Source organism: Chiloscyllium plagiosum, chromosome 10 (genome assembly GCF_004010195.1).
Source record: "Chiloscyllium plagiosum isolate BGI_BamShark_2017 chromosome 10, ASM401019v2, whole genome shotgun sequence".
Classification (NCBI taxonomy): domain Eukaryota; kingdom Metazoa; phylum Chordata; class Chondrichthyes; order Orectolobiformes; family Hemiscylliidae; genus Chiloscyllium; species Chiloscyllium plagiosum.
This window is the reverse complement of record NC_057719.1, coordinates 16,699,086-16,715,584: the sequence shown is the minus strand read 5'-3', so window position 1 is coordinate 16,715,584 and position 16,499 is coordinate 16,699,086. Positions and strand designations below refer to the sequence as shown.

Sequence of the window (16,499 nt, the reverse complement as noted above, 5' to 3'; positions counted from 1 at the left end):
CACTGTCCCATAGCACAGCAGGGATCACGTGTATCCTGTCCAAGAGCACCAGGGTGATCACATGCACACAGTTTCAGAGCACAGTGATGATCATGCGCACACTGTCCCAGAGCACAGTGGGGATTACATACACACTGTTCCAGAACAGAGTGGGGATCATGCGCACATTGTCCCAGACCTTAATGGCGTTAAGGACACTTTCATACAGTTAAGACTCTGATCACTGGTCTAACGTGAAGTTGGTGCAGAACAAGGAAGTAAATTTCATATTTGACCTGGGATTGCAGCAAAGATCAATTACAACCCCCATTTGAACATTACTCACGTTTTGTGTAGGTTCCTGAAATGATGGTGGCAGTGGTGACGAATGCTGCGAGTCTGACTTGTTTTGCATTGGGTAAGGCTTACGGCCTACTTTCAGATCACTGGTGCTTGACTGCTGTAAGGAGAAAAAGAATATCTTCAGTAGATAGAATAGACTTCCTATACAGGCTACTAGGCACATAAAATTGGCTGAGTGAGTGATAGGTAACACAGGGTAATGGATTAGTAACTATTCTTGTGGGCTGGAGTAAGGTTGGCAGTGGAGTTCTCCAAGGATCAGCCTTGGGATCCTTGTTTTTCTGATAAATAATCCAGGTCTCAGTGGCAGAGGACAATTTCAAAGTTTACAGGCAACACAAAACTTGGGAGGATTGTGAGGAGGACAGTGTAACATTTCAGGCAGATATTGGCAAGTTGGTGGAGTTGGTGGATAGGGGTGGCAATTAAGTTCAAAACACAGAAATGTGAGGTGATATGCTATAGAGTCATAGAGATATACAGCATGGAAACAGACCCTTTGGTCCAACCTGTCCATGCCGACCAGATATCCCAACCCAATCTAGTCCCACCTGCCAGCACCCGGCCCATATCCCTCCAAACCCTTCCTAGTCATATACCCATCCAAATGCCTCTTAAATGTTGCAACTGTACCAGCCTCCACCACTTCTTCTGGCAGCTCATTCCATACACGTACTTGCCTCCCTATCACCCTGAGCTTTGATTTTTCTATCATACTGATAGACTCCCAACCCTCTCCGTCCCTCCCTAAGCTCAAGCCTGTCCAAAACTCCGCTGCCTTTTCCTTCTGTGGCACAAAGAATTTGGAGTGACAGTATAAAATAAAGAGTACTATTCTAAAGGGGGTACAGGAGCTGAGAGACTGGGTGGAAATATACAATAAGTCATTAAAGGCAGCAGGAGAGATTGAGTGTCTGATTAATAAAACGCACAGTATGCTAGGCTTCATTCATTGGGGTATAAAATAAGTGAGCACGGATGTTATGAACTTATATCAGAAACTGGTTAGACTCCAGGGCTGTGCTGTGGACAGTTCTGGGCATCATACTTTAGGAAGGACATGAATGCATTGCAGAGAATGTAGAAGAGGCATTTGAGAATAGTTCCAGGGTTAAGACACTTCAATTGAGAGGAAAGACTGGAGCAGTTGGGACTGGTCTCTTAGAGAGGTGAAGGCAGAGGGGAGATTTGATACAAGTTTTCAAAACCTTGAAGGATCTGAACAGATTGGATCAGAAACTATTACTGTTCATAAAAAGATCGAGAAGTAAAAGACATGATTTTGAAGTGCTATGTAAAAGAAGCAAATACAAGGTGGAAAAAGAGACCTTTTTTGATGGGCTGAATGGCCTACTCCTATCCCTATGTTCTTAGCACAAATCAGATTATCTCATACCATTTACTGGCAGAGGAGGTTGGTTCCACAGATGTCAGTGTTGGGCACTTACAGCAGGCCACCCAAATGTGCATGTGTAGTGCCACTGATGGGGAAGGAGCAGGGTGGAACAATGTTTGGATTGGGGCAGTTAGATCCCAGGCACTGAATTCACTTTGAACATTTTAAAATTCCTTATGTTATTGCTCCTAAGCTTCTGATGCATCACCGAGACATCTCAGGTACTATGATGGGATGGGCAGTGAACGTGCCCCCTGCAGTTGTGGTGGCAGCATACATGATCTATCCCAATAGGTATTGGTTATAGAGATTGGACAAAGGGCAGCAGGAGCTGGCAAATAAAAGCATGGGACCTTTTAAATGTATATATTGGTCTTTGAATGGGTTTTTAAATGGGTCTTTAGTAATTTCAAAGGAAAATACAGTGGGGGAATATCTGAGGAGGGGTAGACCTTTCAGCCTCTCAAGTTCATTCTGCATTGGACTACTTCTCGCTTGTTGTGTTGTCTGATTTGTCAGAGCAGCATAATGCTCTCGTGTGTTATGACCAGATTTATAATGTCGCTAAAATGACAGGAATTGCCTGTTAAACGTGATAATGTTGTTGATGTTCCTTTAACACAGACGTTACTCTCTGCAATAATCCTGCTTTTGAAGTTACCAAAAGGTAGGAAAGAAAGTTTGTATTTGCTTGGCACCTTTAATAATCTGACCTCTCCAGACAACTATGTATCTGTGAGGTTTAATCACTGCTTAATCACCACAAAGGGCCACGTGACAATGTCCAGATAATCTGTTATGAGCAATACTGATCATGGGATAGATGTTGGTTGATACACTGGTGAAAGTTTCCCTGCTGTTCTTCAAATAGTTAAGCAGCAGGCTGGAAGAACAAAACAAGCCAAGCAGCATCATGAGGTGCACAAGTCGATGTTTCAGGTGTAACCCTTCTTCAGGACTGGGGGTTGGTGTGGGGGGAGCTGCAGATAAAGACAGTGGTGGAGGGCAGGGTGGTGGTGGGGATAGGTGGAGACAGGTACAGCGCATGATCTGGTTGGTCAATGGGAGGAATGAATCTGGTTGGTGGCAGGGAGCAGTGGAAGGGACACCACCCTGTCCCTGCCACCCCCGTTATCTGTAGCTCCCCTCACACCAACCCCCAGTCCTGAAGAAGGGTTACACCTGAAACATTGACTTGTGCACCTCATGATGCTGCTTGGCTTGCTGTGTTCTTCCAGCCGCCTGCCAGTTTATTTTGGATTCCAGCATCTGCAGTTTTTTGGTCTCTTCTTCTAACAGTGACACGGGAACAATTTACATCCATTTGAGACGTCAGCTGAGGTCTCAGCTCATCACCCCCTCTCAAAGACTGCACATTGGACATTCCAACACTCCCCAAATACAGTGTTAAAGTGGCAGGGTAGATGCTGTGCTTAATTTTCTGCAGCAGAATTTGACCCAAGGGAAGTAACACCCACTGAACCAGCCTGTAACAATGATGAGGGTTAATCACCTCTGACCATCTGTGTTTTTCCCAGTCACCATTATGTGTCAAATATTTCTGTTCAAAAGGCTTATGAGATCTTTAAGAATGGTGGCCTAGAGGAGACACTGAGCTTGTAAGGGAGCTGAATCAACATATCCAAATGAGTTACATTCATGCTAAAATCGGTGTTTGCAAAGGCTGCAGTCAGACTTGTGCATTCTTAAAAACATGGAAAGGTCAGAGCTACTTGTTCCACATTTAATGGTTAAGGGCATCAGTTACCATCACACTGACTCACGTAGCCCTACATATTGGAGTGGCACAACCATCAGTCTGAATGGTGAAGCCTGAAGGATATATCCACTCACTCCTATCCCAGTACTAGTCCCACTTAATTAATGAAAGACAATTGCAGGGAAGAGACCTAAGCACAAAGCAGCAGTTCTCAATTAGAAAATGTGACCACAATTCTTCATGACATTGGCATTGCTATCTGGTGGTCTACATAAGTGATCCGAGGAAGAAATCAGCAAACAGATGCTATTGGGCAGTGCAAGGGGAAAGGCCCAAACTCCCCCAAACGTCTACATCTCCTTTTAGTCGCTATGCAAATACAGTGGTGCTACATGGAATAAATTATTAATGGGAGTGGAGGGGGGAGCTGCTGCGTTGAATCACGAATGATGTTTGTTGTGGTGACTCTTTAAACCAGTAATGGCTGCAGACTCAGCTTGATTTTTTAAAAAGTGCATGAGTTGACACCCTCAGTTAACACCTGTCAGCATGTTTACAGACACTAACACACACAACATAAATGTGAAATAGAACCTGAAAACCCAGGAGCAAAATACTTCTGCTACGCTACAAGTATGAGAGGAGCTGGTACAAAGAAGTTATTTATGAATCATTCCCATTGATTGGATACCAATGAATAATGAATTAATGCCAAATCAATGTGCCAGGTTTAATTCCCCTCCACTGCACTATTTTGGCAGAAACCATAGTTTCTTACAAATCACTTTTAAAACAAGTCAGTGTTATTACATAGATCCACTCAATTACTTTGTGATAATTGTCTGACATATCAGGCAGAGCACACCCACCCCTTACAGTGTGAGTGTGGTTATAAGCCACTGGAAGGGCATCTTGTGGTGCAGCTGTAGTGTCCCTAACTCTAAGCCAGATGGCCTGCTCCAATCCCGCCCACTCCAGAGGTGTGTCATAACATCTCTGCACAGATTAATTAGACCATATCACTGGGGCCTTGGCTTATTACTTCCTCAAGTCGCATCGCACCTTATGACATGGCACAGTCACTACAGAAAGCCTATTCTTCTCGTAATCAAATCTTCACCACTACACTTTCTTCCTGTCATAACCACATAACCTTCACGAATTCCATCCATGGAATAAACTCGCAAACACTCAACAGAAGAGCAGGAACTGACCCAGAGATTCATATGGGCAAATACCAACTGCATTCATTCCTCTGACAAATTGCTTTCTAATGATGGTTTGTTTTGGAAAGAGTGGGTTCTAAAGCTAATTGGCTGTCTTTAAGTAATCACCAACCTCTCCACCAACGAATGTCCCCCCACTTCCTTTCTGCAGTAGGGGGACTACAGCTGGTTTTTATCACAATCTATCTCTCGAGCTTCTCTTAATCCCAGCAGTTGAGATCAGTGTATTCCGTGCTCTAGGGCCGGGACCTTTTCAGTCCAAAACCCCTGAAGGGGCCCAGTGGGACCATTCATCTGTGCAGCTGTCAGCCACTCTCAGATCTGGAGCAGGTATTCGTCCCTCGAGAATGCCACTCACTGACCTCCCACACGCCTGCTGCAGTCTAAGTATTCGCACAGTTCATAAACTTAGCAGTCCCTGGGCGGTTCAGAGTTGGAACCTTTCCCTAGATCTGTAGGAACCGCGGTTCAAAAATCATTGCAGATTTGACACCTTATTGTAACATTGCCTCATTAAGTCCGCATTATCTCTTTCCTTTCTCATTGCCCAATTACACTGTAATTCTAAAGTATCACCCAAGTGTTTTATTCTCTCTTTGTTTAAATGGGACCTTTCCGGAGCTGAGAAGCAATGTTTCAACAACATCAGGCTTTATATTCTTGCAGTTTCATTATCTGCCGGCCTCTGGAGAATTTAATCAGACTGCTCTTTCAAAGAGTATCACACGCGCGATGGACCGAATGGTTTACTTTTGTGCTACGTGACTTACAACTACACTCACTTGCTGAGATGGCAGATACATGTGAAATGTAGATCACTGGCACCAACATGAAAAAGAAACACAAAAACGAAGCTTCAATTTCACTGCCTGATCCGACCTCAGGTAAGCAATAATGAGGAGTGGACACAGGAAATCCGAGCTAAAGAGGTTAAAAAAATGTCCAGAACTGGGGTTGAGGATGGGGGGATAGCGAAAGCCCGGTGTGGATGCTGGGCCAAATTGCTCTCAAAGGAATGTGATTGAAACTTGACTGTCAGGAGGGGTGCCCTCTAATGAAAAAATACTTGTGTGGCGTTTGTTTACGAAAGTGCCTAACAACTATGTGATTCTTCCAGGGAGATTAACCAGTGCACTCCCAAAGGAATGAAAGTCCATGAAGAGGCGGAACAAAGCAATGTTTCCTTTCAGACAGCCTGCCACAACTTAGTTTCAAAATGTACCAGAGTGACCTCAAAAAGCTGCCTGGAGATACACAGCAGATAGCCACAGCTCAGTACCTCCACGCTGTAAGACATAGGAGCAGAAATTAGGCCATTCAGTCCAACAAGTCTGCTCTGTCATTCAATCGTGGCTCCTATGTTTCTCAGCCCCATTCTCCCACTTTCTTCCCATAACCTTGATCCCCTTTACAATTAAGAACCTATCTATCTCCGTCTCAATGACCTGGCCTGCACAGGCCTCTGCGGCAGTGAATTCCATAGATTCACCGTTCTCTGGCTGAAGACGTTTCTCCTTATCTCTGTTCTAAAAGGTCTTCCCTTTACTCTAAGGCTGTGCCCTCAGGTCCTAGATTCAACACAAATGAAGTCTTGGTCTAGAAATCAAGGGCTATGGGGAAATGGCAAGAAAGTGGAGGTCAGGAGTGTTGGATCAGCCATGATCCTATTGAATTGCGGAGCAGGCTTGAGGGCCAAATAGCTTACTCCTGTTCCTATTTCTAATGGAGAGACCTTGGGTCTTTATTTTCTTGCACTGGATATATTCCCTGTGTCCTGTATCCGCTGGCCCTAGCCCATTTTATTTAATAGAAAAAAAGGTGAAACACCGCCATTTAATGGAGATTCTGTTCAAATAATTTAGAGTTAAGTAAGTATTGAACTATTGACTTAATAATGTAATGCTGGTTGGAGGAGGGGAAGGAAAAATAAATCTGCAAATGTTTATGTTCAGGTAGTTGGATCAGAAACATTATGGTTTCACTCCTGGGAGCTGAATTTGAATACCTTTCATGCAGCTTGTGGGAGTTAAGTATCTCTCTTTCAGACAATCTTTCAGAGCTTTTAAATAATCTTAATTCAAATCCCTTTGGGTTGAGAGCTGCAAACACACCAATAATTCAGCACTAATTGGCAACAAAAATAAAAAAACATTCCAAGCAGAGTGAAACATTCAACTCGTGAGTTAAGAGGAGATGGGATATGCAGGACCAATGACATGTTTGAGCTCAGATATCAACAGTATCAGCTTATTCTGCTATCAACTCAAAATCAGTCACGTACGCCTTTCATTCAGTTGTTTTTGATCAGTCTGCCAAGAATGTAACTGAAACTTGGCAGAAATCAAATAAATAATCAGATCACACTGGAGTGCAAGTTTTGCTGCAGCAAGGATTAGCAATTGGTCAGGCCACTTTTGGAATACTGTGTGCAATTCTGGTCTCTCTGCTATAGGAAGGATGTTGTGAAATTTGAAAGCATTCAGAAAAGATTTACAAGGATGTTGCCAGGGTTGGAGGATTTGAGCTATAGGGAAAGGATGAATAGGGTGACCTTTAGAAAGGTTAATAAAATCATGAGGGCATGGATAGGGCAAATAACCAAGATCTTTTCCCTGAGGTGGGGGAGTCCAGAACTGGAGGGTATAGGTTTAGGGTGAGAAGGGAAAAATTCAAAAGGGACCTAAGGGGCAACATTTTTATGCAGAGGGTGGTGTGTGTATGGAATGAGCTGTAATAGGAAGTGGTGGAGGCTGGTACAAATACAACATTTAAAATGCATCTGGATGGGTATATGAATAGGAAGGGTTTGGAGGGATATGGGCCGTGTGCAGGCAGGAAGGACTAGATTGGGTTGGGATATCTAGTTGGCATGGACAGGTTGGACCGAAGGGTCTGTTTCCATACTGTAAATTTCTGTGGCTCTATAACTGTTGCGATGAACTAGAATATCAGGTCTATGCAGGTTTATCTGTCCAGCTTTTTGTGTTAGATATTATGCCACTTATTATTATATGCTATGGACAGCCTGCAATCAAATATCCATGAATGATGAGTGTAAACTAGGCCAGATCAAGTCAAATAATAAATTCAGTCAAATCTGTCCATCATTTGACATTTAGAAGGTGATTCCTGTGTGGGTTTAGGATCGTCTTTTCCTTACACACCCCTCCCAGTATTGCACAGGCCTTGATTGCCTGGTCAAAACACAGCCACTGCTTATACAACCTGTGGTACTGGTCAATGTGAGAGCTGAAGGTTAAACGATTAATTGAGAGAATCTTTATAGTGCTGCTGAATCACAGATCATCGGGGAAATACTGATTACTTACAATGGGCTTAGTATCTTGAGGTACAGTAGCACCATCTCAGTTATTTTAAACTACAACTAAATTATAGTTGACAATTACAGCTAACTCCGGAACTGTAAAGTAGTTGTTACATTGGGTTTGGATTAATTTGGATTCTGGGGAATCTGTGAACATATCTGTGGGGTAAATTCCAGAAAGGGATGAAATTTACAATTCAAGCCAATATCAAGCATCTATTTCAAGATACACACTACAAACCTGCACTTTCTACCAAAAACCACAGTTTTAGTCTGTTCCAAAAATATACGAGCCCAGGTGAATCCCCAGTTAATCCTCCACCTGGATAGACTGAACAATCCATGCCTGCCCATGGAGCTAAGCTTGCCTGCATGCCTTCACCTGCTTGATGTTCTCATTGCTAAATCTAGTCCTCTTATTCAAAGAATGAAGGTTTAATCCCTTGGAAAACTAGGTTAGCCCTCATTTCATCAGTGACTGCACTTCAAAATTAGTCCTGAAGCACACTGATGCTGCCACATAAATGCACATCCTTGATTGTTGATTAATGCTTCTACGTTCTGTGAAAGCTTTAGTTGATAATGGAATCTTGTGACATTTCATACATATGTTTTGGAAACTTTACATTCTCAAACTAGAGTCTTCACACACTCCTACTACGCATTCCCCCCCACAGGATTTCAACTACATATTTTTTCATAACTGTTAATACAGGCAATTTTACTGTTCAATGACAAATAATTGGAGGAAATTGGGGAGGAAGCACATGCATTTTCGAATGTCTGTCAATGATTTGCACTTATGTTTAGAGACATTTAAGAGGATTGATGCACAGAAATTGTCTCCAACACTGGATTAGTTAAAATAAAACCACTTGTTTTGAGGCACTGAGTAAAACAAACAGTAAATCCAGTCTACTCCCTCTCCTTCCATTACATCTCCTCTTACTGGAGGAAATCATCCTTTTTTATTGTACACTGACCACTAAACTATCCAATTAATAATTAAAACGAACGACTAATTACAACAGCAAAAATGAAAAAGGGTAGGGAAAGAGGGAGGGGCTAAATCAAAAATGGAGTTAAAGGGGGAAATCAGTCCATTTTTTAAAAAAAACTGAACCATTATCTGTCGTGATTATAATGAGTTCAGCCAGCTGGACCTCAAAGAATATGAGTTCCCTGATTGGGGCTGTTAATCTGGTCCAATCAGGGATCACTGGCTGACAGTTAAAAAAAGGGGAGTGTCATCTGTTAGCTGACTCAGATTGAAGCAGCATTAAAGTCGAAGACTGTTCATTTGTAAATAAGGGGTGATTTGGGGACCGGATACCAGCCTCTGTGACTATCAAATCACCCATGACACTAATTAAGTTCACAATTTGCAAGCACTGCTCCTCCTCATCACCAGGGGCAGAGCAAAAATAACAAAATCAAAGGGTAGGCAAAGAGGAAGGGGCTAAATTGAAATGTTCAAGCAGGAAGTAATGCACTTCGGATCCTACAGTGGTCACCTCCTTATAAAAGCGGAAATCCTCCCTTTTCTTTCTTCACCATCAAATCACTCATCTTACTAATTAAAAGAACAATGATCAGAAATTAGTTTTCACATCTATGCTCCAGAGAGCATCAGCTGCTCTCTATTGCTGGAGCATGCCTGGGTTTGTTCTCAAAGGGATCATTGTTTACATTACTGTTGACACCTAGCACTGAAATTAACCTACGGACCTCAGGGACCAACTGAATATCCAGTGTTCAGACAGGGCAAATGGTGGGAACATTCACTTAATTTGCACCCGCAAGCTTTAGATCACTTGGCTCATGAATGCGAAAGTTGGGGATTTGGAGAAGACCACACAGGGATGATCTGGAGGCTTGATACCAGGCAGATAGTTTTACAAATCCGGATTATGAGGGGACTGTTTGCAGTTGTGGTCAGTACTTCAATATTTGTTTTCATTGTGAGCCTCCACCTGCCTCTTACTAAACATCAACAGGGAAATGGGTTCTGGAATGAGCTGAGATATGATTCCACCAGGCCTTACAAACATATCTAATTCCCAGTAATTAATGAACGAAAACACTTAATGCACACAAAAATAATCTAGAATGCTACATTTCAACAGAGAGATTATATCTGAATTTCCTGCTAATATCAGACGCTCAGCGTAATTTGATGCATGAGGAATAATGTGTAATCATCATCCATGGGCTGTAATGTGGTAAAAATCACAGGCACAGTCACAGCATAAATACTTTAAACCAGGCTGGGTTACATGGCATTGGAGGAGTGAATGGCTAGGAAAACACTGGGGATCAGCCTTCCCCTGCACAATGGAGTTCTAACTCCACAGTACAAATCTTTCTTTTGTCACTGTGTTTCAACCAGAAGCCAGTCTCATTGACAGACTTGGCTTCCCAGTTGAGTAGGAAGCCCTTAGCAGAATGAGAAAATGCGGATTGCAGATGCTGGAGATCAGAGTCGAGAGTGTGGTGCTGGAAAAGCACAGCAGCAGGTCAGGCAGCGTCCGAGGAGCCGAAGAATCGACGTTTCAGGCAAATGCCCTTCATCAGGAATGAGGCCTCATTCTCGATTCTCCTGTCCCTCAGATGCTGCCTGACCTGCTGTGCTTTTCCAGCATCATACTCTCAGCCCTTAGCAGAATGTCACAGGAGCAGGTAAATAGCCTGGGGTGGGTGGTTGTTTTTTTTTAAAACTGTAGATCATGAAAGGGGTGGTTGTCACCCTAGGAATGGGGGAAGACAGGTAGTTGGATTTTTGAGGGTTGAGGAGAAGTGGGAAGAGTTGGATGAGGATTGTAGTTGACAGCGTATGGAAACAAGTGGTCCAATGTCCGTGAAGAGGGGTCCAGGGAAAGTCTCTGTTTCTCCTGGATCACCATCAGTAGTGTAATATCTCTTAACTTTTCCCTTGAGCTGTTCTCACTTCCCAGAGACCTATAACCTCCAGCCAGGTGGATTTAAACCTGGAAGGCCAACAAGTTCCATCCTCTATATAATCATTAAATGGCTAATCTTTGATCCCGTCTCCAGCCCACCTTCATTAAAAACAGTGACGTGGACAAAGTGGAATGGGGTTAAGTATTGAAAATGTTTACATGCTACTTGCAGCAGGGCTAGAAGGAACCAACACTTCTCCCTCCACTGATTCAACTTACCTCGGCATATCTCTGAGGGTTCAAGTACCACAACTTCCATTTAGTTACTATGCCTCCATGGGTCAAATGGCCTCCTCTACTGTAACATTCTACAATTCGAATGTTGTAACACACACCAGGGTTATTTCTCAGGAAAGTTAATAAAAAGTGCCAGGGTTGGAGGTTCTGAGCTATAGGGAGCGGCTAAACAGGCTGGGGCTGTTTTCTCTGGAGCGTCGGAGGCTGAGGGGTGACCTTATAGAGGTTTACAAAATTATGAGGGGCATGGATAGGATAAATAGACAAAGTCTTTTCCCTGGGGTCAGGGAGTCCAGAACTCGAGGGCATAGGTTTAGGGTGAGAGGGGAAAGATATAAAAGAGACGTAAGGGGCAACTTTTTCACACAGAGGATGGTACGTGTATGGAATGAGCTGCCAGAGGATGTGGTGGAGGATGGTACAATTGCAACATTTAAGAGGCATTTGGATGGGTATATGAATAGGAAGGGTTTGGAGGGATATGGGCCGGGTGCTGGCAGGTGGGACTAGATTGGGTTGGGATATCTGGTCAGCATGGACGGGTTGGACCGAAGGGTCTGTTTCCATGCTGTACTTCTCTATGACAAGCCATGCAAGGAGATATTAGACCACCTGGACGAAGCTTGAAAGAGCTTTTATGGATTGTGTCCCAGCAGGATGGTGAGGTAGAGAGGCCTTGCAATGGAAGCTAAGGCTTGCAGCTTGGTGGACAATGTGAAGCGATTAAAACTGGAGATTCTCAAAACAGAGCCGGAGGTGACACCAAGGCAGACATGTCGGATAGTGATGGTGCAGAGATTAGGAGGAGCTGAAGAGGAGAGAAAGATTTGAAAACACAGGCTCAATCATGATTTAGTTGAATACCCCAGATACTGAATGGCCTACTCCTATATTTTGTGATGGGAATTTAAAATTTGAGGCATTGCTTAGCCAGGGGTTAATATTAGTATTGAGGGTTGATAGGGGATTGAGATTTAGAATAAGGGCAGCCAGGTTTTTGGGTGAACACAGAGGGGTGCAAAGTGGGAAACAGTACCTTGGAGCTGTTGGGAAATTAAGTTTAAATGGTAAGGAGGCTGCATATCTCACGCCAGCAGTGACACAGCCAAGCTGCATACTTGATGTTTATTTCATCAGATACAAAAGTGAAGGCAACGAACAGCTCAAAGATACATCTCGCTCCTGTTTACACAGCAACAATCAATCCTCTGAGGAGCAAAGAATAAAGTCAGCTCAGAGCTTCTCTTCAGCCTTTCTTCCCCACTGCACATAATTCAGGTCAGCTTGCACTTTTCCCTCCCCCTATTATTGGGATTTTGACAGGCTACCTCTACACTGCTCAGGCTGGCTGACACATTACACATTAACCAAACTCACTGTCACTCTTTCAAAGGCTGGCTAGATACACAGCATCTTTAAACAATAACAGGCATGAGTAATCCTAATTTGCTGTCATTCCATTTGTTGGACAGTCTGACTTCAAGTAAGATTGAAGAGACAGCTAGCATGATGAAAAGCTGGTGCCTATGAATTCTTCCATCTAGTTTTCAATCACAATCTGACAATAATAACTCGGCACTCTGGCAGGTTAGTCAGACTATTGCCAAGGGATGTGATTTTTACAAGGCAGGGCAGGAAGGTGGGGAGGAAATGAAAGGCGACTGACTAATCACAGAATCATAGAATGGTTACGGCCCAGGAAGCTGCTATTTGGCCCATCCCTGCCTGTGCTGGCCCTCTGAAGGAGGCAGGGCTTGCTAACATGTTGTTCCCAACACAAACCTTTCAGATGTGGAAATACCAGCACTTCAAAAATAAGTCATAAGCATTCCTAGGGCGGGCTGAGGAGATAGACCCATTTACAGACAAGGTGATGCCAGATTCAATCTGTAGTCAGTCCTCAATAATGGCGAGATTACAGGTTCCAATCACTGGCCAGGATTCTCATTAACTCAGTGACTCCGACTGGAGGTGTGTGTGTTTACTTTAAAGGCAATAGGACGGATCGCGTGTGTACTCTGATTGTCCCTCCGACTGAACAGTTCCACCATGCTCACCAAAGTCTAGAAACTTCTGAGACACAGGAGAACAGGAACAAAGCTCAAAACATTTTTTTAATTTCAAAAATATACTTTATTCATAAAATTATTTTGATATCTATACAATTGGTGATGCCATACCTACATATATATTCCATTTCTTTACATGGGAGATGTAAATTAGATCGGAATTAATCATTCGTATGTACAAGTCTGTACATTGACTATCTAGATATTCTGCTGAGGCGTCAGCGGAGCCCAATTACTGGGTGGTCCCCTGTTCTTACATGGCAGGCAGACCTTACACGGTGGTCTTTCCCCACTGCGCCTTGCCGGCAGCTGCCCCGAGCTTCAGCGCGTCCCTCAGCACGTAGTCCTGGACCTTGGAATGTGTCAGTCTGCAACACTCATTCAGGGTCAACTCCTTCAACTGGAAGATCAACAGGTTTCGGACAGACCAAAGAGCGTCTTTCACCGAGTTGATGATCCTCCAGGCACAGTTGATGTTCGTCTCGGTGTGCGTTCCGGGGAACAGGCCGTAGAGCACAGAGTCCCGCGTCACAGCGCTGCTCAGGACGAACCTTGACAAACACCACTGCATTCCTCTCCAGACTTCCTTTGCATAGGCACATTCCAGAAGGAGGTGTGTGACAGTCTCGTCCCCTCCACAGCCGCTTCGAGGGCAGCGTGCAGTGCGGCAGAGAGCCCGGGTGTGCATAAAGGATCTCACAGGCAGAGCCCTTCTCACCACCAGCCAAACCATGTCTTGGTGCTTGTTGGAAAATTCTGGCGATGAGGCATTCTGCCAAATGGCTTTGACAGTCTGCTCAGGGAGCCACTCAACAGGATCTACCCTCTCCTTTTCCCGAAAGGTCTCAAGGACACTACGTGCTGACCACTCCCTGATGGACTTGTGGTCAAAGGTGTTTTTCTTCATAAATTTCTCCACAAAGGACAGGTGATACGGAATGGTCCAACTACTTGGAGCGTTCCGCGGCAGCGAGGCCAGGCCCATCCTTCGCAACACCGGGGACAGGTAGAACCTTAGTACATCGTGATATTTGGTGTTTGCGTACGGGGACAAAGGTGGCCATCAAGGTGAGGGTGGCATTGGGCGTGTTTTCCCCCCAGTTGCCCAGATCTTTTTACGGGTAACCTCATAAACTGTTAAAAATGGTGATAAAATTGCAAGTATTAATGTGCGTAGCATTAAATCTGCTATGCGATGTGTTTCTACGTTGGCCTTCCTCACCAATGTTAAAGCCGATGTCCTGTTTCTGCAGGAGTGTGGGATACCACACCTCAGCAGTTACAGGAGATGGTTGAGCTTGTGGGCCCAGCATAAAGGATCTCACAGGCAGTGCCCTTCTCACCACCAGCCAAACCATGTCTTGGTGCTTGTTGGAAAGTTCTGGCGATGAGGCATTCTGCCAAATGGCTTTGACAGTCTGCTCAGGGAGCCACTCAACAGAATCTACCCTCTCCTTTTCCCGAAAGGTCTCAAGGACACTACGTGCTGACCACTCCCTGATGGACTTGTGGTCAAAGGTGTTTTTCTTCATAAATTTCTCCACAAAGGACAGGTGATACGGAATGGTCCAACTACTTGGAGCGTTCCGCGGTAGCGAGGCCAGGCCCATCCTTCGCAACACCGGGGACAGGTAGAACCTTAGTACGTCGTGATATTTGGTGTTTGCGTATGGGGACAAAGGTGGCCATCAGGGTGAGGGTGGCATTGGGTGTGTTTTCCCCCCAGTTGCCCAGATCTTTTTACGGGTAACCTCATAAACTGTTAAAATGGTGATAAAAATTGCAAGTATTAATGTGCGTAGCATTAAATCTGCTATGCGATGTGTTTCTACGTTGGCCTTCCTCACCAATGTTAAAGCTGATGTCCTGTTTCTGCAGGAGTGTGGGATACCACACCTCAGCAGTTACAGGAGATGGTTGAGCTTGTGGGCCCATGGGCTGTCAGTTTGGTCGGGGGGCAATGATAACCGCTCCTCAAGCCTGGGTATCCTGTTGCGAGGAGGCAACTTCACCATCTCCGAGGTTAAGGAGGTGGTGGGCGGGCGCCTCCTTGTCACTGACGTCATGTACAGGAATGCTCCCCTGAGACTAATCAACGTGTCTCCCCCAGTGGGTAAGAGTGAACGGTTGGCCGTCCTGCAGCAGCTTCCACTGTTGCTGACTACGTCCAGGTCGGTCATTCTGGCCAGAGACTTCAACTGTATCATTGACGCAGATGGACGATCCGGCGGGGGGGACAGTAAACTGGACGCCACATCCAGAGTCCTGATGGAAATGGTCAAAGATGCCAAGCTGCACGACATCTTCAGCACCCCTGCAGACAGCGCAGAGTAGATACACCTGGTCATGGGCAGATGGGTCTATCCGCTCAAGGATAGATTACCTGTTTGAGTCCCGAATATTCTTGGTCAGATCCACCGCCGTCAAGCCGGTGTTCTTCTCTGACCACTGCCTCCTGCTGGCCGACTGTCACCTACAGGACGAGCAGCGGGCTGGTAAGGGAAGGTGGAAGCTGAACACAAAGCTGTTGACCCTGGGAAACATTGAGGAGCTCAAGAGGGACTACGCAGGTTGGAGAACCGTGAAGCCCCTCTTTGAGTCTCCAGCAGACTGGTGGAAACAGTAAAAGGGAACATCAAGAAGTTCACACAAAGGTGTTCAGCAGGCGAGAGAGAGGCGGGGAAAACTGTCCCAGCTCCAGGAAAGTATGCAGAACCTGCTTCTGCTGCAGACGATGGGGGTCGATGTCACGAAGGACCTCCAGGAGGTGAAGGGCCAGCCAGCCTCGCTCTTTGTCTCGGAGGCCTCCAAGATAATCTTCCGGTCCAAGGTCTGCTCCGTGGAGCAGGATGAGACGTGCTCACGTTTCTTCTTCCAGAAGGTGCACAAAGAGAGCTCCGTGCTTAGCAGCCTGAAGGAAGATGATGGCTCGGTAACGTCATCTCAGGCTGACATCATGAGGATCAGTAAATCCTTCTACGCCAGTCTGTATGACTCAAAGCTAACTGACAGCGCGGCCTCCCAGTCGTTCCTGTCCTCTATCATGGAGGTCTTAGACGACAGAACGCGGGAGAGGCTGGACCAACTGTTATCTCTGGATGAGCTGACCAAGGCCCGCGAGTCCTTTGAAAAGAATAAAACTCCTGGAAGCGACGGCTTACTGATCGAGCTCTATGCTACTGTCTGGGGCTTGATTGGCCAGGACCTGCTGGAGGTGTATGTAA

The 16,499-nt window shown here is 45.0% G+C and overlaps 1 protein-coding gene across 2 annotated transcripts in view; it reads right to left on the bottom strand.

The window, feature by feature from the left end:
- Positions 1–16,499, bottom strand: part of ccdc85ca (coiled-coil domain containing 85C, a) — a 252,960-nt gene that overhangs the window by 28,025 nt on the left and 208,436 nt on the right. For both annotated transcript variants that reach the window (XM_043697135.1, XM_043697133.1), the window contains exon 3: positions 326–439. In XM_043697135.1, the coding sequence (XP_043553070.1) occupies positions 326–439 (114 nt within the window). The remainder of the gene's footprint in view (positions 1–325; positions 440–16,499) is intronic.